Source organism: Mustela nivalis (genome assembly GCF_964662115.1).
Source record: "Mustela nivalis genome assembly, chromosome: 2".
Taxonomy (NCBI): Eukaryota; Metazoa; Chordata; class Mammalia; order Carnivora; family Mustelidae; genus Mustela; species Mustela nivalis.
In genome coordinates, this window is record NC_139021.1 from 131,419,174 (window position 1) to 131,443,832 (window position 24,659).

At 49.9% G+C, this 24,659-nt stretch overlaps 1 protein-coding gene and 1 long non-coding RNA gene across 8 annotated transcripts; one reads left to right on the forward strand and one right to left on the reverse strand.

Annotated features, from left to right (window-relative positions):
- Positions 1–8,036: 8,036 nt before the first annotated feature.
- NEUROG3 (neurogenin 3) lies at positions 8,037–10,115 on the reverse strand. Its single transcript, XM_082719670.1, has 2 exons — positions 9,744–10,115; positions 8,037–9,575 (listed from the first exon to the last, which is right to left on the reverse strand). The coding sequence occupies exon 2, from the start codon at positions 9,572–9,574 to the stop codon at positions 8,927–8,929; it is 648 nt and encodes a 215-aa protein (XP_082575796.1). The 5' UTR covers position 9,575; positions 9,744–10,115; the 3' UTR covers positions 8,037–8,926.
- LOC309859173 lies at positions 9,520–13,310 on the forward strand. Of its 7 annotated transcripts, none has more exons than XR_014308577.1 (5): positions 9,520–9,598; positions 11,350–11,434; positions 11,789–11,869; positions 12,247–12,315; positions 13,138–13,310. It is a non-coding gene; the product is annotated as an uncharacterized lncRNA (long non-coding RNA). The 7 variants fall into 7 exon arrangements; XR_014308578.1 differs by having other exon boundaries at positions 9,529–9,598; positions 11,347–11,434; XR_014308579.1 differs by lacking the exon at positions 9,520–9,598 and adding an exon at positions 11,156–11,242 and having other exon boundaries at positions 11,347–11,434.
- The last annotated feature ends 11,349 nt before the right edge of the window (positions 13,311–24,659 follow it).

A 24,659-nucleotide genomic window follows, 5' to 3' on the forward strand; every position in this document is an offset into this window, starting at 1 on the left:
GTAGTAAATTTTACCAGCCCTGGGTTCTACCCTGGCTGTACCGTCACTGGGTGACCTTGAACATGTTACTGAACATCTGTATGCCTCAGTTTCTCCACTGGGCCTTCCCCCATCTGTTTCCAACTCATTGCAAGATTGCAAGACCAGGAGATAAGAAGTGGGGTCACACCTGTGTCTGTCGAGACACAAATTCTCTTTCTAAGGACAGCCATGGACTTCTTCTCATTGAAGATTCATTTTTTGCCTCCCACTCTCCAGAAAGAAAAAGTCTGGCAGAGCTGCCTGTGAGTTTGGTCTGTGTCTGGACTCCTGGAGTGGAAAAATGTAAGTGTGTGTGTGTGTGGGGGGGTGTGTGGGGGGGATGTGCAGTGCACTGCTCGCTCCACCTATGTGGGTCTCCTCTTCTCTTCCAAGTCGCCACCTGTTCATTCCTCATTCAAAAGGGGCCTGGAGGCCCCAGGCAGAAGGGTGGTGCCCAGACCCTGGGGGAGGCAAATGAGGCTTTGGGCCTCCCAAACACTGGGGATGATAAATGGGGTCCGAGTCTTTCAGGCTTCATTATAGAGTCGCCATGGGTTTGCCCAAACCATGGCAACCGATTCAAGCAATGATTAACCTAATAAAGCAGAGGCAAAGGGGAAAAAGATGCATTCAAGACCCCAAGTCAGGCCCTGGTTCTCTGGAGGCAGTAAATTTCCCTTCGGTGAGTACGGTGTCCAGGCCCCAGACATCCTAAATCTCTGCCTCCAGGAGTGGGGGTGGGGACGCCTGTGAAAGCAATAAATGGATGTCAGAGATCAGCTGGGATGGCTCCAGTGTGCACTTAGTGGTCCCCCTCCTGGGCCCTTGGAAGCGAACCCAGCACTGGAGACATCTGCTTTAGCCCCAGGAGTCAGATCGCCCAGTGCCGCCTTCTTTTGAATCCTGGTGTATTTGGCCCTGGGGATACGTGGAAACATGTGTGTGTGTGTGTGTGTGTGTGTGTGTCTGCACACGTGTGTGCCCATGCACATGTATCTGTCCATCTCTGGGGTCTGAAAAGCAGGCAGCAAAATTCTGTTATTGCCAATATATCGGGCAGTGACCTCTGTCTCCTGGTATCTGTGTACTGTGTAATCTCTTTCCCTTGGCTTTGAGCTGGATTTAGTAATGTATTTCTAGTAAATAAAATGTGGTGGAGGTAATGGGACGTCACTTTTGAGATTAGATTACAAAAAGACCGTGGCTTTGGTCTTGGGTCTTCTTGTTTACTTGCATCGAAGGGAGCCAGTGGCCAGGTTGTAAGTTGCAGCTCTATGGAGAGGCTCACATGGCAAGGAACTGAGGAAAGCTCTGTTCCAAAACCACTGAGGAACTAAGGCCCTGAGTCCAATGCCCTCGAGGAATTGAGTCCTGCTAATAGCTCAAATGAGTGAGCTTGGAAATGGATCCACCCTCAGTAAAGCCATCGGATAAAACCATATTCCTGGCTGACACCCTAACTACAGGCATGAGAGTGACACTTGGGGCCAGGGCCCCTACCCATAGAAGACCCGCATAATGAATATATCTTTTTTAAGTGGTTAAATTTTTTGGTAATTTGTTATGAGCAATAGATAATTAGCACAACAGAGATAGTATAGCTGGTGATAATGTTAGGGTATCAGGAGCCTCAGTTTGTCTCCATAGTTAACAGGCCTTGGGTAAGTCATATAACCTTCCCTAGTTAATGTGGGAAAGTCAGTTCTGGCCCATGCCCTCTTGGCTAATCATCTGTAGGAATAAGATAGAGATGGAGCGGGTACTGTCATGGGTTCTGCTTCAAACTGCTGGCAGGCGCACAAAGTGTATGGACACATCTGTCCTCTCATTTGAATCTTCATAAAACCTTATGTGGTAGGTGTGGTTTTCTCCATCTATCAAGATGGAGGACTGGAAAAGCTAAAAAATTGCTCAAGGTGCTAGAATTAGGAAGTGGTGAAGTTGGGATAGATGTCAAATCTATGAGAGGACTATCGCAGGAGGGACGCCCATACCTGATTATTGGCGTTGTTATTGGTGATCTCAGAAATAATTATACTGTGATGATAATCCAGTCTCATCTAACCAGATGGGGCATCTTCTAAAATAGACCCATAGGCAATCAAGGATAGGTTTTTTGGTGCTGAGGAGAATTTGATGCAGGAAGGGTCATGGGTCTCCGTATAAATTATTCATTTATTCAACAAATACTCATTGACCTTTATGTGGTAGCTGGTCTGGAGAAGGATAGAAGTTTCCAAACGTTAATTGACATGCCATTCATTCATTAGTCAATTCACTTACTCATTACTTCGTTCTAAAAATGTGTGGCATATGGTTGAGAATGGGCATTCATTGGATTCATGAAGGACAGTTCCTACCCTTGAGAAGACCAGTGGAAGGTATAGGTGAATAAACAGCTAATTAAAATACTACCAGGAGAGTGCAAGGATATTCCTATGCACAGAATATTATGGGAACAGGAGCAAAGAGGGAGGAATAGTTCAGAGAAAATCCCCAGGAGGAGGTAATGTCTGTGTTGGAGGTTTGGTGGGAGATGGAGAGGAGGGAGAGAGGCTTTGGGCAGAGAGAGCAGTGTGGAAAAGAAAAAAAAAAAAAAAAGCATGGAAGGGATGCCTGAGTATGTGTAAGGGAAAACCTCAAACAAGTCAGTATTTCTGGATGGTAAATGTCAAGGCAAATAAAGCATTGTGAAAAAGAGGCTGGTTGCAGCACGACTGTGGTCATAAGCTGAAGTGATTTGTGATGATAAAAATAAATAATAATAGCATATACAATCTAATTTAATCTGTGGTACAAACTGCTCATTACTCACCAGAATCCATACTTTACTTCTTCGTTGGCACATAAGTACTCTTCCAGTTTGGGTACAGTGATATAATCATGTTCTCTCTATGGAATGTGAGTGGAAAGTGCTACTTCAGAGCCTAAGATTTAAGACTGTGGCTGAGGCTTCTCCATGCTATATTTTCCCTTCCCACTGGCTAGAACATATGACAATGCAACCTCAACTATATGGATGGCAAAGATCTAGGAACTGGTGGAGAAAGGAGGTAGAAGGAACCTAGGTCCCTGAATGATTTCAGGAAGCAGAGCTACCACCCACTTGGAATGCTCCCTCAGACTGAATTATTAGTGGGTGTGTTATAGCACCTTAACTTGAACCCTATAAGCAATATTATCTCTACTTTACAGATGAAGAAATTGAAAAAAATGTTAAGGAACTTGTTCATGGTCATACTGATAGCTAATGAACCAGCTGGAAACTGAACCCAGATTTTGTATCACTTCACAGCTCACATTATACCATCATTCCCTATTGGAACATGGACTTTATCCCAGGGATGATTGAAAATCACTTGAAGATTTTAAACAGGAGAGTGACAATGTTATATTTGCATGTTACTCTGGCTGTAACATGGAGAGCACAGTGATGAGTGCTGAGATTAAAGATAAGGAGATCAGTTAGGCAGTCTCTCCATGTGAAGGATGAAAGCCTAAAAGAGAGTAGTGGTCATAAGGAAATAAAGGGACAGCCAGATTCAAGAAATAGTACGAGGAAAAATCAGCTGGGCATAAGGATTAATTGGGTGTAAGTAGTGAGAAAAGACAAGTATGGATGCCTGAATGGTAATACTTAATGAGACAGGAATGGGAGGAGGTATTAGTTTGGAGTTAGGGGAAAGAAATTCCATTCTGGACAAGTCTCATTTGGGGTGCCCAAGGGACATCTGGATATATAATCCTGGAATTTAGGAAAGGTAGATTGCAGCTGAGGAGGGTCACCAAGACAGGTAAATGACCTTTAGCCATTGTGCAAATTTGCACTGTACAGAGATGCAGAGGAAATTCAACTTCATACAAAAGCGCCCCCTCCTTAAAAAATCCAGGGAAAATAAGAAGAATTTGAGACAAACGAAGATGTTAATGGTAGTAATTACCATCTATGGCAGCTTAACCTGCACTAAAAGTGAATACATTAACCAGTCCAGTTGGGCAGTCACTATTTACCGTCCCAAATTCACAGTTATTGAAAACCACCAGTAGAAGGACCAGGCTTCAAACAATATCTGTGCAATTCTGAAGAGCTAAGTGTTCTTAACCACTCTGCCATCCTATGTACGCATCTGGGGGACTTCCTTAAGCCTTTGTTCTTGGAATAACTAAAAGCTCTTTGTAACCTGAAGAATGAGACTCCAAATGAGGGCCAAGTTCCAAAGCAGTTTTCCCAGTTAGGGGTGCTGCAGTCTGCACTTCCAATGTTGCTTCACTTCAGACCTCTCAGATTCTGTCAGAAGTCCCTAACACAATCACTGATTCTAACTCCATCATTTACAGAGGAAAGTCTTTTGACCTAGAGGAAAAAGGGCTTTTCTGAGGTCACACAGTCAGTTAACAGCAACAGAGTCCATCCTTTCCCCACCACGCCAAGGAAACCTGACATTCTTCTGGATCTATACATATCCACAGGGGGCTCCCTAGAGACCTCAGTCTAGAAACGTGGACAGGGTCGTTAGATGGTTTTCCGCGTTGAGAACACGGAGTTGCCAGGAACTTCTCCCGCTCTGAACGAACACGGTACTTTCAGCACCATGGTCAGAGGCGAGCGTCCGCTCTCCGGAAGTCGTACCCAATCACACGCCCCCACCTTCTGCCTTGGCCTTCAGATTCCAGAAGCAGAGCGGGCAGAGAAGAACAGCCTGGGACCTTGGAAGAGAATGGGGGTGGGATCAAAGGCAAGCGTGCAAGGGAGCCTTTGGCCTTACAAGACCCAGAAGACCCAGCTAGAGCCAAAGCAGGAACAAACCATATCAGCATAGAGCACTGAGCTCTAAATGGCACAGAGCCTAGAACCAGGTGACAGTCCTAGCTGGTTTCAGCGATTCACCAAGTGACTGGGGGCCTGAGGAAGTCACCAACTTTTCTAAGACTTTAGGTCTCTGTGTCTATGGGTGTGAACATCCCACCTTGTCCTCCTCACCAACGGTAGGAAGGGACCTAAGATAAGAAGTGTCCAGCCTCAAATCTCCCACTGTCTGTGCTCTTGGCCCTTCGAAGGCAGAGCAGGCAGGTACAGTTAGTGAGTGCTCTCTTCCTTTTCTTGAGCACAGCCTGAAGGTATTTTAAAAGGATGGGGGGGGGGCAGGAAAATAAACACAACTGAGAATATTAATTACGTAAATGCAAAAATGTAATTATAATATACTCAGCACTTATTCCATAACATATTTTTAGCCAAATTCCCTTACACCCTCCCCACAGTGTTCCCACTGCCAAAGCCAAAGGGTCTTCTCCACCATTCTGGTTGTGGGGAGCCCGTAACTCTGTCCACCATAAGCACTGCCTTCTCTTGGGCACCCGGCACCCAGAAATCCAGTAAAAGCGTATTAAGAACTCCCTGCGTATTCTCCAGTGAATTAGCTGAGGCTCAGGGACTTGTCCAAGGTCACACAGCCAGCCCGGCAGAGTGGGCCTTAGAGGAGAGGAGGGGCAAAGGGCGCCTGTGGGGTCTCGGGTGCCCCCAGCCCCTCCTGCCTTTGGGCCAGCCCTGCAGCAAGGCTCCCAGACATTAGCATTCCAATGGCCCCGGGATGCTTTGTCTCCCGACGGAGGCCGGCTTGGGGGTGGAGTGGGATGGGGGCAGGGCACCATAAATCTACCTGCTTGTGTGCATGGATGGGGGTGGGGTAGGGGCACAAGATTCATGTGCCGTTTTTCTGGAAGTCAGTCTTGGTTTCAGACAAAGGCAGAAGAGGGGTAAGAGCCTTTCGACCCAAGGGTCTTTCCTGGACCCGCATGGGAGCCTCCCCAGATTTCAGAGAGCTGAGGTGCAGGCGATGACCTCAGACTGTGGGAGGCTCCGCACCATTACGAGTGAGGCGTAGTCTCCGAGTGTGGGCCGCCAGCCAAGACTGAGACCAGCTTGACTGATTTTAAAAGCCTCTGAAAGCCAAATGCCCGTGAGGGCTTGGGGGTGGGATGGGGCGTGGTGATGGTGAGGCTTCTGGAGTTAGTTGTCTGCACCACTCACAGGAATGTTTCTGAGCCCTTCTTGGTGAGTGGCTCTTTGGAAAGAGGCATGGACAAAGTCTCCCATCTCAGTGCAATTCCGTACACAATGATGGCGCTCGCCCTGTGCAAGGGAGCCCTAAACTTTGCAGTGATTCAAGCAAACCCAAACTTTTCTCTGCTTCCTCTTGACTTGGAGAGTAGAGCTGGCAGACAGCTCCGGGGTCAAATCCACCCCTGACCCAAGGTGGCAGCCCAGCAGTCAAGCTGGTTAAACAGTACTTTTTTTTTTTTCTTTTTAATTTGTGGGGCGGAGGACCAGTCTGCGTGTGTTTGGTGACTAATGGCTCCTTAATGAGCACCCTCAAAGGTAGGAGGGGGTAGGGCAGTGGGTGCCTCAACCTGGAACATAGAGCCAACAGCACTTATGGAGTTTCAGGGAGTCCCTTGCCTATTTGAATCACAGAAAGGATTTTCGTACTTAGGGATTTCTCTAAACATATAGTCCTTGGCCCAAATGCCCCCTTCTCTTGCAAGCCTCCCAGTCCAGCCCCAGGTAACAGCAGCCCCACCTCCATCCTGTGCCTTGTACCTTTACCCACCACCCATAATTCTGGCTGTATACTTGTCTGTATACTTGTCGCTTTCCTGGGAAGACAGAAATGGATCTTCTTGCTTTTTGTCTCTCCATGTTCTTCCCCTAAAGGCACAGAAAGTAACAGGCACTGGCTTGGTCCATGCAACTAGGAGCTGCGGACACCTGTCCCAGTGTGGTGCCCTAGGTGGAAATTGGCTGCTGCAGAAGTCACCAATAACTCATTAATCTCCTCCCGAATTAAAGCCATGAAATGAAACAACACCTTCGTTCATTCTTTTGTTTGCGCATCCCTTTCTCCTCCCCCAAATCCAGCCCCTGGTAACTGAGGCATATTTCCTCAGAGTTACCTTTCCTGGGAATAGAGGAGAATAAAAGTTCTATTGCAAGCTGGGAGGGCAAAAGAGAGAGACACAAGAGGTGTTAACCCCCTGGTAAGACTCTACCTTTGTGCTCTAACTGGAAAGCTACCTAAGGTCTGGCTCCAGGCCCCTGGTGGCAACCACGCTCACCTGGGCTTGGCTCTTTCCTTCCTGTGGCCAATCGAAAAAAGTCTCCAGGGCTCAATTCACAGAATAGAGTGCCCACCCTCCATTTTCCTGTTCCTGTCAGGCAGAATCTGGGAATTCTTACCGCTTAGTCGGCTTCCGGAGGTACAAGTTCCCGCAAGCCATTTAGGGGCGCTCCAGTAGAGCCCCTGGGGTAAGTTTCAGTCCTTGTGGCACACCAGTGCAACTCTACCTTGGGAGTAAAGAGTGGCTGGAAACCTTGAATAGGTTCTTGGTAATTTTCTATCAAGACTGCCAGGTACCAGGGGTGCCAGAGATCTCAGCAGGAATCTCTACTCTCTCCGCTCCCCGCTGCTCAATTCCATGTGTCAGGATGCCACCCTCCCAGAACCCGATCCATAAAATGCGCTCAGAAGATGGACTAGCTCTCTAAGCACTCTGGGAAAATTTCTGGGATGCCCAGTTCACGTTCCATGGTTCTGAGGGCTCTGACCCTATGGTTGGGCTATTATTCTCCTCCCTACATTCAACAGTCGCTCGAAATCCAGGCTAGTGGCGTAGGAGAAAGGTCAGCAGGGCCAGCAAGTAGCCCTAGTTGGAAACTTGTCTTTCATCTAAACCACTATTTGGAATATGACAAGTAGCTGCCCTATAAAATAAAACAGGGAACTGGACCAGTGATTTCTTAAGAGCCTTCCAGCTCTTACTTTCTATGCGGGTTTAGCTGACTCGCTCTCAGGACGCAATCTGCTCTGCCACCAGCCTAGCACCGCAATTTCTTTGCCCAAATCAGAGAAGGTGCCCAGACCCCCTCTCCTTGGACTGAGGTCCACCCCCACCCCAGCCAGAGGCTGTCACCCTCCCTTCTGCATAATCGAGTTACCTAACTGAGGTTTCTTGAGGGTACTTTTTTTTTATTGGCTCAAAATCTCATTCACCAGTCTCTAAATAATCTTATGTACAAAATATAGACTTTCCCCCCCTGTTGTGAAATCTCATCAATAAATACAAACGTGTAAAGGAGGGGGGGCGTATAATTTACCATACCAAAATTCACTTAAAAAGATATCATATAATTTACAGGCCGATATTTTCTTTTTCTTCTTTTTTAAAGACGACTTTTTTTTTTCTTTTTTCTTCTTTTTTAAAGGGGCGCTTCAGGTCACAGGGAAGCAGGACAGACACTCCGGAGGCAGACAATCTCTTTCCCAGTTCACAGCCTGGTCTCCCTCCCCCAGGAGCGCAATGGTTCCAAAAAGTGCTCGAGAGAAGGCAGAGGATCCCTCCGTGGAGTAAGGCATCAGAGCGGCCAGAAACCAGCACTTAATAGGGACTGGAGAAGGTCAGCAGCGTCTTCGGAGAAGAGAGCAAATGGTGAGAGATCAAATACTGGTTTAAATCACATTGGTGGAGGATTGGTAAGAGAGACTGACAGACTTGAGTGAGTGTAGGATGGCTGGAGACAGCGGGTGTCTCCAGCTGCTTAGTGCCACAATCCCCGGTGCCTTTGCGGGAGACTTGGGGTGACTTGAGGGGAATGCTCTCAGAGCTTGCAATCCCCGCCTGCGCGGGCAGCAAACAGAGGGCTGAAGTTGGTGCTGTGAAGAGGAACCGGGAATTGAACCCAGCCTGTTACCCTCCTAGGCGCCTAGGCTCACCCCCCTGTCAGGGAGCCGCAGACTGGAGGAGAAAGTTCGCCCTGGGGTTGCTGCAGCCCCAGTGCATCCCTGACGGCCCCTGTGGCCCCCCACCCACAGCCAAGCACCCACCACCCAGCGGTTGACAGGCTCCTTCATAGAAAGTCTGAAAGAGCTAAGGCGCTGGGGCGCAGACCGGCCGGAGAGGCAGGCGCCTGCAGCCCGTGACGCTCCTCCAGCGAGGCGGCGGGGCTCAGGCTGCCCGCCTGGGAGACCGGGGAGTAGAGGGAGCCCCAGTCTCCCGGGGAGCCGCCGTCCTGGCAGCCCAGCTCCACGCAGGGCGGTGTGGGTGGCTGCAGCCCGTAGAGGCTATGGTCTGCTATGCGCAGCGCCTGCGTCAGCGCCCAGATGTAGTTGTGCGCGAAGCGGAGCGTCTCGATCTTGGTAAGCTTGGCATCGTCAGGAAAGGTGGGCAGGACGCCGCGAAGTGCGTCCAGGGCCGAGTTGAGGTTGTGCATTCGATTGCGCTCGCGGTCATTGGCCTTCTTGCGCCGGCTCCGTCGCTGCTTGCTCAGAGCCAACTCACTCTTGGGCCGGCTGCGTCCCCCGCGTCTTGTCCGGAGCTTCCTCGAAGCCCCTTGGGAGCCACCCCCTTCCTCGTCGGCGCAGTTCCCCCGCACTCGAGCCGGGCTGGTCGGAGCCGACGCCACGCAGGTCACTTCGTCGTCGAAGACGCCCTGGAAGGGCTGCTCTGTCTCCTGGGTCACTTGGACAGCTGGCGCACCCGAGGGATGAGGCGTCATCCTGCAGCAGGGGAAGAGGTCGGGGTAAGCGTGGGTCCAACACCCTAGCGCAGTTCCCTATCCCGGAGCCAAGTGGGAAAAAGCCCAGAAAGAGCCATTTCCCCCTCCCGCCGGATCAGAGGACCCCTTTCCCCCCTCCAGCCCTCGCTCTGCGGCCTCCAGGTGTTACCTTGTTCTCCCGCGCAAAAGGGTAGAGAGCAGGGCGGGGGTGGGCAGCAAGAGCAATTGGTGAGATGAACTGGCCTTTTCGTCTGCAAGCCCGCCTGAGAGCGGGCGCCGCTGCCTGAAGTTTCCCCAGCTCCAGGAAAGCGAAACGCAAAGGGGGTCCCGGGCCACCGTTGCTGTCTTTGGCGGGGCTGCGAGACCACTCGGATTTTCTGAGCCGCAAGTCGTGTGCCCCTTGGCACGCTTTATCTGCTCGGCCCCAGCCAGGAGCGTGCCTGCCCCGTTGCTGCCCGAGCCGCCGGCCAATCAGCGCCGGGGCCAGGGGGCCGCGCCACGCGAGCCCGCTCCTCCCCCGCGGGGCACAGCTGGATTCCGGACAAAGGGCCGGGGTCGGGGGAGGGGAGCGCCACTGTTTGCTTTCTCTCTGCGGGCTCCGTCCCAACAACTCTCGGTTCCTCAAAGAGCCTCGCCCAGTGAGAAGAGCCTCGTCTGGCTCCCGTCTGGCCGCCCCAGACCGCTTTGCTCTTATTCTGTCTTTCCTTGGCATCTGTCCAAACCCTTTTTTGGTACCCCACAGAGGGTTTTGGGAAGCCTATAGGGTTGGTTAATTTACACGTGTTACACACGGGGACATTAAGGCTCAGAGAAGGTGGTGGCTCGCCCCAAATCTCCCTGCCAGAGATAGGACAAGGAGTAAAGTGTTCTGACTACCCGCTTGAAGGAGTGCCCCTAACTCCAGTTGCTGCCCTGCTCTCCGGCTCTCAGGCAGGCCAGGAAACACACACTGGGTGATGTTTCCCTGACCCTCTCCTTGCTGGGAGGGGGGCACAGGGCGACCACAGAGAGAGTGATTCTGCATCCGTCTCTGCCACTTAGAGACCTTCCCTCAGGGTTAGGAGCCCCCCTACCCCACCTCCCACCACCGTGTCTGGAGATGAGGCGCTTAGAACTCTCCCCCCCACCCCACATCTCCTTTCAGGAACCGGAGAGGTTTCCATCATGTCCCAGAGGCAGAGGGTGGCCATGGTGGGACCTCTGGTGACATTCCACCACTAGTAGTCATGGACAGCCCCCTCACATTCTGGCCAGGGCCTATGGGGAAGGGCCCAGGTGAGGGTGGGTCAGGAGAGGGCCAGGAGCTCGAGGCCAGGCATTGTCTTCTAAATGCCCGAGGTTTGCTGGCCCGGCAAGAAGCAGATCCCGTCTTCCTCCCCTCCATCCTCCTGCCCGATCACAGGAGAGCAGGCACTGCTGGCACTCCCTGGGCCAGCCTGCGCCTCGGTGTTGGGCCGGGATCTGGCCGTGAGCACCGGGCAGAGACTCAGAAGTCCCGTTATCGCAGTCTGGAAATCTTTCCAAAGTGACACTGAACACATCCTCCCTCCTTCCTTCCCCGCCCTTCCCTTTTGTCCCCGCCTCGGACACCCCGTGGTCTTCTGCTTCCGGTCACTCAGGGTGAGGGGTCGCGGCTTCCGCTGCTCTCTCTTGACCAGGACGTGTCCGGTGGGCTGGGGGTGGGGACGGGGTGGGGGGAGGGAGCCGAGGGTGGGAAGGGTGGAGCCCGCCCGCATTACATCTCCGCAGGCTGCGATGACTTTACTTTCCAGCAGATGCAGATAGGCAGTGTCTGCCGGAAGCTGGCGGAGGGGGGCTGGACCCGGCCGGGAAACTGAGGGGATGGGGTGAAGGGAGGAGGTAAGTCTGCGGATCTGCCCCGGGGACTGCTTCTCCATACCCGCCCCAGCTGCTTGGAGGGCGCAGTTAACTCCTGGGCAGGGAGAGGATGGGTACTCTTGGGAGCCAGGGTGAGAGGGCTCCAGAACTGTATGGGGATGGGGGCGCTGTCTTCCAGATCTCAGCCGGTGGGCTCTCAAGCAGATACTCCTTCCTTTTCTGCCTTCCATCTGAAGCTAGGGGTCAGGCTCAGGAGCAGCAAACGGAATGAAGCTCACGGGTTCCACATTTTGCTCCTGCTCCTTCTTTAGGTCACTAACTGCTCCAAATGTGTTTTCTAGTCATAAGAATGAGAACCCAAGGCCCTTTTTGCAGATGGAAAAGTCAAGGCCCAGAAGGGGAAGGGACTCACCCAAGGTCACACAGCAAGTTCTCCTGGAACCACATGGAATTCAGGTCCTACGACTCTCACTTGTAGACTCACCCTTGTACCTGCTGCCTCTTCCTGATTGGGGGAAAATATATATTTTTTCAAGGCAAAACCAGAACCCCAAAGTGTAGAAAATAGAAGTCCCATATCTTTGACAAAGACAGGGTCAGAGTAGAAAAGGGATAGTGGCCCCATTTCCCTGTGCCAAGAGGAGCCAGCCTTACCCATGTTCCATCTCTCTACTTTCCTGCCCCACACACCTGCCTTGCTTGATTTCTGTTATCCTGCAAATTATGAACCGACAGGAAATCCAAAGCATGCTTCCCTAGGGTTTCCAGACCCAGCCCCTCTCCGGGGAGCGAGCCCTGGCTATAAAGGATCAAGACATCCTTATGGGTTGCAGGAATCCTGGAGAGCAGCTGGAAACCAGGACTCTCATCCAGCAGTGGCCCTGAGATAAAAGGCATAAAAGGTAAAGGAGGACTCGCTTGGCTCAGTTTTGCCGCAAGCGGGTAATGGGTACTGGCAAGAGCGGAAAGGCGAGCCTCCTGCACCAGGGTAAGATTCTGGGCATTCCTGAGAACCTTCTTATCTGGGAGAGAATTCTGGGACCCACTTGGAATTCTTATCCAGCTTCCCTGGAGCAGCTCCGGCTCAGGGCTCTTTGGGGCTTTGCAGGCAGTCATCACCACTGCTTTGCGCAAAAAATAGGGCGAGGAGCGCGCAGCGTCCCGGAGCAGCGGTCTCCTTGAGGAACGCACCAGACAGCCCTTCTTCTGGCCAGGAGGGCAGGGCCGGAGGTCACAGAGTCCTGGGGGATTAGAGATCCGGGATCCGCGTCCTCCCTCTCGCTGCTGGGGACGCACAGACCTCTCTCCAAAGTCAATGCCTGTGCTTCTGGCGGCGGAGGCGCAAACAGTGACAACTCAGTGCGCGCAGCCGGTGTTTGGGAAACGGCTCTTCCCGCGGGTAGCAGAGCCGGTTCCTGAAGCCTCAGGCCAGCCACCGCCTGTAAGGTCTCCCAGATGCGCGCGCCTCTGCTCTCTGAGACCTGGGCAAGCCTGGAGGCTGAGGCGGCCCAGGAGACAGGCGACGGCCTGACGCCTGGAGACCGCGGGCAGATTGGAAAAGAAGGAAGGCAGCGGTCCGCCCTGCCGCCTTCCTGTCGGCGGGGGGAATCTTAGCAGTGACTGGGGGCTCTTTGAGAAGCAAGCGGGTGAGAGGGGGGCCATGGGAAGCTGAATAGCTAATGGCTTGCCAGAGGAGGGGGCTTCTTTCTCTCGCCTTCGCCTAGGCGCTGAAAGAGGGGAAGACAAAAATCTGGCGAGCGAGCTGCCTGGGCCGAGACTGGCCACTTCAAACAGCCCTTCAAACAAAAGGAGACGATGAAAAGAAAGCCCCACCTGTCTCCAGTGTTTGCTAAAATAATAATAAATAGATTTCGTTTAATAAATAATTACAAGAGATTGTAAAGTGGAGTGCTTTGGAAAACATCTACCGCGGGAGTCCCGCAGCCAGCCGTCACCTGCTCCCAAGGCGGACAACTTTATTGTTAAGCCACCCCCCAACTAGTTTGCCTCTGATAAACTCTCCCTCGTTTTCACAATGACTGTTTACTCATAGTTAGCACAATATTACCTTTGCCGTGATAAACCCAGAGGGGGGGAGACCTGGCCCCTGGCTCCTGGGCACACCTGTCCCAGAAGCTGACACATGGATTTGGCACCGAGCAGGCCTCCCCCCCTGGGGGCCCTGCCTCCGTGTACATTGGCCCAATTGCCACCCATTTATAACAGGTTGACTGCAAGGCCTATCTCGGTCCTATTTGTCTTCTTTTATTGAAAGCATATGGTCTCCAGGGGCTCACCAGCCCCATATTTCATCTGCCGGGAGCTGGGGCGCTTCCGCAGGCTGGTGCTGCCCAGGCGCGCTGCTCCCCACTCAACGGCTGCTGCGCCAGCTGAGGGGATGGCGGAGGTGGGGTGGGGAGAGATAAGACGGGCTCCTCATTCGCCTTGGGAGAGAAGCCATTCCCTCAGAGACTCCTCCTCCCCCGGCGCAGAGACCTCGTGCGCTCTTGAATGGGTGGCTGGTTCTTTTTCTTGGGTAGGTGAGAGGGCGCCATATGCCACCCCCCGGGGCGTAGGAGGGAGCTCCAGCCCAGGCAGCCCTCTAACAAAGGCAAGAGAGGGCCCGGGACCTCAGGAGAGCCCGAGGTTTTTATTTCCAGATCCCCCTCCCTGCCCAGGGCCGCCTCCCCCCGGATGTCCATAGCTGGCGCAAAGCGCCTGGAAACAAAGTGTCCACATTATCCCAGCCGCCGGCGGAGACAGTGAATGCGTGAAAAGGTGCATTGCGCACCAAGACACCTGTTGGAGCGGCGCCTCTTCTCAGAGCCTCTCTCTGTTCTGCCCTCGGTCAGCGGGAGGGGTAGGGGGGTGGGAGGAGGGAGGGATACTGTGATTTGTGGCGACATATGTTGAGCAGATTGGTGTGTACTCTTCACAGGGACACACGCATCCTCGCTCCCATACACACCCCGCGAGAAGGAGCAGCTGCTCCGCTCACCTTCTCCCGACATAATACCTGGGCCAGGCGCTTTGGCGTGGCCTTTTGCGACTCCCGCTCTCCCTTACCCCCTCCGCCTTCCACCCCCACCTGCTGCCCCCATTTTGGCAGCTTCGCTGTAGGACATTATTGTCAAATTTAACAGATGCACGTTTGTTCCCAGCGCTTGGTCTCAAACACACACACACACACAAGCACACACGCAGGCATCCACAGAAAACTCGACCGATGACACAGATGCGGAGCGCAAAATGTCCATATGCCGGCTCCCGCCCGTCAGGGCTGGGGAAACAAACAGAACTGTGCGATTTTCTCTCCCCAGCCCGGAAGAAACGGAAACAGCCGCGGGCGGGGAGGCCACCTCCAGGCTTCTCTAACTTCGCGCTTGCCCTTTGGCGCGAGGGCGCACTGCGGGGCGCGGCGCTGGGAACCAGGAGAGCGCACGGCTTGTGGGCACGGAGCACCGACCCTGAGGAGGCAGGAAAGGAGTCCCTGGCAGGAGGGGAGAGGGCCCGAAGCTCCGGAGGTTCCGGTAAGGCACTGCCTGACCTCTGGCCCTCGCTTGACCTCCGGGCTTCTCAATTCCTAAATGGTGAAGATGCCTCGGTATTCCAAAGTGTGGACATCCACCTAAGGCGCACTGGGGGCAGGCCGGTACCCCTGGAGGAGTCCGTTTCACACACGTCTGCCCACGCCCACTTACCTCCTTGGTGCTGCAAGTTCCCCAAGCTGGGCTTTACTAACAGAACGTGATGAGGAGACCACTGGATGGGAGCTGGCGGCCCTGGCTTTGCCACTATCCTCCTGCCCCCAAGAGAAAATTATTTCACCCGGGGCCTGGTTCCTATCCAGTAAAGGAAATTTTCTTTTCAAATTTTGCAAAATTTGGAAATCTTGGTTATCAGTGGGTCTCAGGCTGTGAGATGAGGAAACCGGGAGAGAGCACACCCCCTCCTCTAATCCTGCCCCAATCCCCACCCTCGGTTTCCCAGATCTGAATTTCTGGCCAAAGGGTCTTTCACCAACAGTTGAAGTCCTGGGGGCCACTTGGTAGTGGGGAAAGGCAGGCACTGAGGACTTTAGGAAACTATCTTCTGTTCCCTCCATGTTCCAACACTTGGGGCACTGGGGACTTTGGGCCACTGTGACATTCAGTAGCAGCATGCCTACTGATGCCAGGCTTCCAGACCTTCATTTCTTCCAGTGCTGAGGTAGAGCTGGGAAGCAGGTGGTGGATGTGTGGCTCTTTTTTTTTTTTTTTGAAAGAGGCAGATCACCCTCTCAAACCACCTCCAGGGGAGCCAGGAAGGGATTTTCCTAATTCCCAGTTTGCTCCCCAGCGTTCTGAGGTTCAAGGTCACGGCACTCCTCTTCTCTTGTGTCCATTCCAGGTAGCTGGTAGAGAATCTTCATTGTATCACCTTCCCCGCCCCCTACCCACGGCTCACACTCCAGGATCTCCATCTCGACACCCTCTGGAATTTTGTGGAGGTGGACAGGTCTGTCAGGGTCTTGGGGGTACAGGAGTTTGGGAGCAACAAATAATGGAGACTTTCCCTTTCTCTCTTGTTTTTCTCTTTGTATGGATTCCACAGCTTCTCTTAGCTCCCATCAGGGCTATGGAGCTGGGAAGAGATTTACAGAGCATTGAGAGTGAGGACCTTCTTAAATGTGGTGCCTAGGCACCCCACTTGCCTCACTCCAGCCGGACTCTGCTGTGAGGGTAATGAGCTTTGTATCGCCCCTTGCTTAGACCTAAAAGCAGATGGTCCCAATTTTTTTTCTTAAGTGGCATTATCAGAAAACTAGTTCAGGCATACCCTTCAAAAACATAATGATATGATATCATATGATATGATATGAATGATATGTTACAATAGCGGTTCCTTACTCTTCACATTTATATGCACTATAAAACATATACAAAATAGGGTTTATTATAAGTTATGGATGTCTTTCAGTACCAGGCAGGAAAAGTAGAGGAGAGGAAAATGTGATTTTGAGCCATGAGCCCTGGGTTTCAGTGTGGACTTTCACACCTCATAGCTGTGTACGCTGGGCCTATCGACTCAGCCTCTCTGTAGCACCCCCATTTTCTCCCCCATAAAATGGGGGATAGGGGCACCTGGGTGGCTCAGTTGGTTGAGCATCTGACTCCTGGCTTGGGCTCAGGTCATGATCTCAGGGTCATGAGATCGAGCCCCATGTTAGGCTCCATGGTCCACATGGAGTCTGCTTGAGATTCTCTCTCCCCCTCTCCCTCTACCTCCTCCCCTCCCCCCACCCCTCCTCTCTCTAAGAGAAATAAATCTTTAAAAAAATAAAAAAGGGGCTAATAATAGAGTACCTACTTCTTGGGACTTATATCATTGAATTCCTGTAAAGCCATCACCGTGAACATAGAGTGAGTGTTCAACCATTTATGAATACAATCGATGATATAGACATTATGAAACACACCTCCAAAGAAATTTGCACCCAGGAAGTAAAAATAAATATTATTCAAAGTTCTAATACGTGACTTTTCTTGTGATTTCCTCTTTCGGGCAACCCGATTTGAATCCTACCGTCATCAACAACTGCCATGGCAGGATCATGAACTATTAAGACACACGAGTCCGTGAGGCAGCACGGTCAGAGATCAGCCCCCATTTTATGTATGAACAAACTGAGGCTTTAGAGACCTGGCATGACTCACCCAAAGGCACCCAGTTTGTATGGTGGATAGAGAGTAAGAGTCTAGGTCTTCGACCCCAAGTCTGTGCCTCATCCCCCCTAGCTCTCTGTTAAGTTGTGAGTCCCCCACCCTTTGAGCTGGTTGTAGCACCCATCCAGTTAGACTCCTGCAGAACAACTACCTAAAAAGGGGGTGTGGACTAATCAATGAAGCCAGCTGGTGGTGTGTGCATATGGCTCATTTACTCTCGTCCACTAGAAACCATAGCGGACTGGGAGGCAACCTGGCATGTCACCTTATTTGATGGGTGGGGTGCCCTTTGTAGAGGCAAGTGTGGAAGGGAGCACTTTTAAGCAGAGCTTTGGGTCTGCACAGGAAGCTGCAAATCAAATTCCTGTCAATTCAATTGCCCAGATACTAAGATGGCCTGGGTCAATTGGGCACACCTTACCTTTGTCTCATAAATGTTTATGAAGGGTCATTATGAGAAGATGGTGGCCAGCTGTTCCCCACAGTTACAGAGATTAGACGGCGGGAAGTGTTTTCAATTGGAAGAGCAGGGATTTAGGTTTTTAGGGCATAGGATGACTATTCAGTGGTACAGAACCTACTTGGAGAGTCACTTGCCCCAGAAGCCCTTCAAGACTGTGGGTGGAATTCATTGCTACAATTCTTAACGTGAGTGACTTGAAAGGAACACCAGTCCCCTTCTGAGGAATCGTAGTGCAATAGCACAAACCCATGACATGCTAGGTGTTGTGGGAAATGCCAAGAACCAGAAGATTAGGGCTGAGGAAGACCTTCACTGGCCTCTAGTTCCCAACACTAAGTTGACAAGTGATGGGGAACTGAGGTTCAGAAAGGAAGCATGTCTTGTCTAAGGCCATGCTGCAAGGGTGGCCAAGTCAGAACCCTAGGTTCTTGCCATTCATTAGTCCTTGATCAAGCCCCAGAGCCCTTGCTCTGAGTTGCTCTCATTTGGTATCTGTCATTCTCTGCCTGGTATGTGGAGATCTTTTGTCCTGTGTCTCCCTCAAAAGAGGATGCGGTCCTTGATATCAGGAGCTGTGTCATGTTGAGCATTTAGCAGGGATGTTGAAAATGGTGGGTCTCTGATGGAGATTGGCTTTATGGGCCCAGGAGGGGGAAGGTTACATGACATATGGGCATCTGGGCAGTCAGCAGAAGGCTGGCAGGGTGTGGAATGAATGGAAAGGGTTGATCAGACCCAGAGGGCAGCTGGAAACTCTGATGATGGAGCTAAGACCATGGGGGCTAATGGAAGCAAGGAAGGGGAGACACAACCTTGCCTTTCAGGGCACAACCTGGAAGTGGTATACATCCATACATTGGCTAGTGCTTAATCACGTGGCTTCATTTAGCTGCAAGGGGAGCTAGGAAATGGAGTCTGAAGTCTGGATGACTGTATGCCCAGAGACCGATGGGAAATCTATTACCCATGGTCCTTATCGTGCGTAGTTATTGGAAAACATGATCTTTCCTTGGACTACAGTGGAGATCTTCTGTGTAATGTCCATCCCCACCCCCATCACTCCCGTTTAGGGGGGCTCACATGGATCGTGAACCCCAGAAGATGGTAGGCAACATTCTGGATGTGTACACATCTTTCTGAGGAGAAGACTGAGTTTCATGAGGTCATTTAGGGAGTTCATGGTTCCCTTCCTCAAATACCAAGAATCTGTGGTCTGAAGTTTGCCGAGCCATTTCAAGCAAGTCATGCAAACTTTCTGGGCTTTCTGAAAATTTTCTTCTAAGGGGATGTGCCAAAGCTTTGAGTGAATGATGAATTTTGAGTAAAAGTTGTAACAAAACATAATGAAGGCCTTTCAGATATTTAGCACATATTTCCCGAGGTCTGAAGTATGCCAAGGACTGGTGTTAGACAGGAGTTAAATCCAATCCTTGTCTCGAGAGTCCAGAGTCTAACAGTGAGACAGGCAAATGACATTTACAGGAATTACAGAACCCTTTGAGCTTGTAGTTCAGAGTACGCCCTCCTAGTAGTAACCTAGGAGACTTCACGTTTAGCAAATCCCTCAGATGCTTTTGACAAGAAACCAGAGTTGGGGCCAGACCAGAGATGACTAGGTTACAAGCTTTTGATGAGGTCACTACAGGCCAAGATGCAGGAACGAAGGCTGGCAGGATGAATCCTGGGCACTGGATTCTGACCCCAGCTCTGTGGAATTGTAGACTACTTCCCTCTGTTAGCTGGAATCATCACCCACTCATCCATGAAGAGGGAAATAGGGAGGGATCAGGAGAAGACTCTGGAGCCTGCCAGGTAGATTGCCAAGCTATGTATGGATCTCGTGCTTTTTGTGATATTGGATAAATTATTTAATTTCTCTGGCCTTGATTCTTTTAGCTATAAAATGGAGGCAATAATCATACTCACCTTTAGGGTTGTTGTTGGATGAAATGAGTACCTAGATGTCTAGTACTTAGAATAGTGCCCAGCTCATAGCAAGGGGGATGCTTTATTGAAGCTTACTGTGTGCTGGCTACGGGATCTTTGAGAGATATGCATAAGAGAGCAAAACATCATGGTGTCTTAGGGGCTGACATCTAGTCTGATTGGAGAGGCAGATGTTAAAAGAAGCAGTCATATGCATAGATGACAACAGAGCTGTGGACAACAAGCTTTAGGGAGCAATGAAAACTTGGATCAGGGAAGGTGTTCTAGAGAAAGGACCAACCTACATAAAGACTTGAAGTGGGAAGGAGCATGGAACGTTTCAATAAAGTGAAAGGGCCTATGGAGGGAGCACTGAGAAGGAGGGAGAGAGGTTCAAGTTCAAGCTGGAGGGCTGGCTGGGCTCCACTTGATAGGGCTGGGCTGGTCCATGCAGGGATTAGTGGGTATTTGCCCTGGGCAACAGGAAGTGGATATGAACTGAGGACCGACAAGTTCATAATGTACATTTATGAAAAGATCAGTGTGTATGTGAAGAGAAAACTGGCATCAACAGGAAATTGGCGTCAAAAACCAAGAGGCTTGTTTGGGTGAAAGAGGATGGGGCTTGACAAGGGACTGGCATCGAAAGAGCTGAGTGTGTTTAGCAGAGAGAGGGAGAGTGGGCAGAGTCCAACAATAGATGGAGGTCTAGACTAAAGTGTATCTGTGAGTTTCTTTTTTCTTTTTTCAACTTTTTATTTAAATTCCAGTTAGTTAGCATACAGGGTAATATCCATTTCAGGTCGAATTTAGTGATTCTTCACTTCTATATAATACCCAGGGCTCATCACAACATGCGTGATCCTTTATACCCATTGCCTGTTTAATCCATCCCACTCCCCCATCTTCCCCTCCAGCAACCCTCAGTTTGTTGTCTATAGTCAAGAGTCTGTTTTCTGGTTTGCCACTCTTCCCCACCCCCCTCAACTCCATGTTCATCTGTTTCTTAAATTCTATATATGAGTGAGGCATCCAGATATAGCCAGAGTTTGGGTATAGATGAGCTAGTTTAGGAAAAGAGCATGGCATGAAGAAGAGCAGGGTCAAGGACTGAGTCTCAGGAACTCCAATTTTTAAAGGCAGAAAGGAGGAGGAGGAGCTATGGAGATTGAGGGGGTGGGGCCAGAAAAGAAGGAGGACCACCTGGGCAGTGTGGTACCCTAACGGGCCAAGGGAAGGATCTCTTAATTCTGTGGAGTAAGACATCTTGAGTGGACCAGCTTGATGGGGGCAGTTGGATGTTTTATATCGGTGTAAGAAAGTGGTGTTGTTAGGAAGGTAGGGTGCGAGTGGAAGTGGTCTAGAAGCAGCAGACCAGTCTGCAAATGAGACTTAGATCACTACCCACCTGGGCTGGGTGGTGAGAACTCAGACCACCAGGGCAGGGAGATACTGTGGAATTTTTACCTGATTTTATTTTTCAGCTGGTCCTTAATGGTCCATATTTCACACTCCAGCGATGTTGCAAGGACACAAGCTGCTGCCCAAGAGAGCCTAGAATGGCCAGGTGAAGACACCGCAAAGTCAGCAAGGATGAGACATCATCCTCCGGACCCTAGTGTATGTACTAAGATCACACTCTATATGGTGCTGTGTACTCAGTAGGGCAGAACACATGAGTCCAGGAATTGAGAGAGAGGAAGCAAGAGTAGTGTCATTTTCTGTCACTCTCAATGACCCACTTGAGGAATTTAGCTCTCTGTCCCTACCACGCTGGGCTTGGAGACCCTATGAGCCCAAAGGCACCCAGAGTTCAGACAGACTCACATGATGGAGTGGTTGATCGGATGATGTCAATGTCAGGCAAGATGGCAGGGACATGGGGTAGGGTGGGGCTAGATTGCCTAGCATGTCAGACTTAGGTATGCTTGAAAACTTAACAGGTCGCTGTGTGAAGAGGGATTATAGGTTGAGGAAGAGAATCCAGACTCGCAGCAGGAGGCCCTCCAGAGCTAAGTCAGAAGGAAGATGCCGCTGGACCATCACGAGTTGCCCTGACTGTGATGGGCCAAGTCTTCTCTCTTCTGCCAGGAGACATGGGAGATTTCCCAGCAGGTGGCAGCGACTCTGGAACAGTTCCTGCTTTCCCTCGAATCTCCTCGTTGTCTTTCTCTGGCTCTATTCTGCGTTGCAGAGAGCTGATTCCTATGGGCTGTTTCTGGACTCTTAGGAGAACTGGTTTCTGCCTGGGATCAGCCAATAGGAGACACTGGTGGGAAGTGAAAGGGTGGGAGGAAGAGGAATCAGGCCATGTCTCATGTTTCCTGTCCTCGTAAGGTGGCATCTCCAGTAGTGTATTTATCAATCAAGTTTTTAAACTTCTCTTCTGTGGTCTAGTTTCACCACTGTGTGTAATGTCACTGATGGCCTTTGTCAGGTAGAAATTCTCTTCGGGGGGTGCCTGGTTGGCTCAGTGGGTTGAGGCCTCTGCCCTCGGCTCAGGTCATGATCTCAGGGTCCTGGTATCAAGCCCCATGTCGGGCTCTCTGCTCAGCGGGGAGCCTGCTTCCCCTGCTCTCTCTGCCTGCCTCCCTGCCTACTTGTGATCTCTCTGTCAAATAAATAAATAAAATCTTAAAAAAAAAAAAAAGAAATTCTCTTCAGTGCCTGGTTCACTTAGAGTCTAAACCATGAAAGAATGTCACCGTTGGCCAAGTTCTTATTGTGCACCTATTGAAACGATTGTGTCATTTTCCTCTTTTATTCTTAAATGTGGTGAATTATACTGTCTGATTTTTAAAAATTTAAAACCAACTCTGCATGGCTGGGATAAACTCCGCTTCGTCGTGATGCATTATTTTCCTTTTTATACATTGCTGTGATTGATTTGCTAATGTTTTGTTAAGGATGTTTATGTCTATGTTCAGGAAGGATATTGGTCTGTAATTTTCTCGTGTAGTCTTTGTTAGGGTTTTATCAGAGTCTTTCTGGTCATGTAAAATGAAAGGGGAGGCTGTGCCAGTTATCCGTGTGTTGCCTCTCAACTCCCAAACCGTTCTTCTTTGCCAGATGGCTGGTCCTGTAATTATTTCCCCTTCAAGGGCGGGCCCCACATTCAGCCTTGTCAGTAGAGGGTGCTGGAGGGACCTAGGAGTCAAAGAATTTCCTTTTTCTGAATGAGTTTTCCCTAGGGCTTAGCTAGATGAGTGTGCTGGCTCTGTCAGCTCCCTCTTCTTGCAGCATTTGGGAGTAGGTAGCTTTCCCGAGTCCCTTCTCCGGCGCCTGGGCTGCACAGTGAGGCTGGTGGGGTACCTCCCCACCAGTGGTCACCCCAGCAACTTGGCAAGTTCCAAGGCATAGCACCTCACTGTGGATGACTTCCCTCTGCATCCCAGATGTCACACTAGCATGGCACCCCAGGCACCTCAGCAACCTCTCAGCTGTCCAGTGAGTCCCGTCATGTACTCTTCAGTAAGGTCTGGATCTCAACCCAAAGAGGGTGGAGTGTTTATGATCACTCCAGCTCAGCCCCTAGAGCTAGTGGCTACTCTTTATGTTTGTTATTCCTATATCCTTTAGGGCTCTCGTTGATTCTTACTAGACAATTCCCTGTTCTCCTCCCAATCTCTTGTTAATACTTTAATGTTTTTTTTAAAACAGTTTGAGAGTTTCTTCCTCCTCCTCCTCCTCCTCCTCCTCCTCCTCCTCCTCCTCCTCCTCCTCCTCCTCCTCCTCCTCCTCCTCCTCCTCCTCTTCTTCTTCTTCTTCTTCTTCTTCTTCTTCTTCTTCTTCTTCTTCTTCTTCTTCTTCTTCTTCTAAAGATTTTATTTATTTATTTGACAGACAGAGAAATCACAGGTAGGCAGAGAGGCAGGTAGAGACCGAGGAGGAAGCAGGCTTTCTGCCCAGCAGAGAGCCCAATGTGGGGCTCAATCCCAGGATGCTGAGATCATGACCTGAGCCAAAGGCAGAGGCTTAACCCACTGAGCCACCCAGGTGCACCTTGTTAATATTTCTTTATACTAAATTTCAAATTACCGTTTGAATTACTATGTAGTTTCTGTCTCCTGATGGGACCCTGAATGATACAGAAATGCTTCCCTCCTCTTCTATTTTTTGAAGGAGGGTTTAGGATTGGTATCTCATCTTTAATAGTTGTTCACAATATTTCCTTAATAGTCCTTTAAAGTCTGTAGGATCTCTAGTGATACCATCCATTTCATTCTTGATACTGGTATTTTGTGTTCTCTCTTTCTTCTGGATCAAGTCTAGCTAGGGGTTTATCAATTTTATTAATCTTTTTGAAGAACAGACTTTTGTTTCTCTTCATCTTCTTTTTATTTCACTGACTTTTGCTTTTAGTTATTATTTGTTCTCTACACAGGGTTGAGATTGTTGCATTTACTTACTCTGGCTTCTTAAGGTGAAAACCTAGATAAAAGATTATTTTATAATATAGGCATTTAAAGTGGTACATTTCCCTCCAAACACTGCTTGATCTGATTAAGACAAATTTTCATATGTTGTGTTTTCATTATTAGTTGAAAATATTTTTTCTCTCTTGCAATTTTTTTCCCTTTGACTCATGAGTTATATGGAAGTATGTTATTTAATTTCTAACTATATCCTCCCCTTCTGATATCTTATTGTTTACTGATTTCTAATTTAATTCCTTAATGACTAGGGAAATAGTCCACAAATTTTCAGCCTTTTGAAACCTATTAAAAGTTATTTTATGGTCTAAAATATGGTCTTTCTTGAATGTTCCATATACACTTGGAATTAATTTATATTTTGTGGTTGTTAGATGTAACATTCTGTATGTCAGTTTAGTCAAATTGTGTAATACTGTTATTCAGATTTTCTATATTCTTCTTTTCTTTTCTTTCTTTCTTTTTTTGGCTTCGTTCTGTTTATTTCGTCAATCAATTAATGAGAGATGGTATTAAAATCTCCAGCTATGATTGTGGATTTGTCTATTTCTTTCTTTTGTTCTGTCAGTTTGGCTTCATAAGTGAAATGCTGTTATTAAGTTTATACATTTTAGGAATTGCTCTATCTTGTTAACTAATTGTCTTTTTAAAAATCTTATGAAATGGACTTCTGTATCTTTTGTAATAAGCTCTGTCTTGAAATCTACATGGTCTGACAC

Excerpts from the sequence above, each read along its gene's own strand:
- NEUROG3 (XM_082719670.1), bottom strand. The coding sequence starts at position 9,574 with ATGACGCCTCATCCCTCGGGTGCGCCAGCTGTCCAAGTGACCCAGGAG.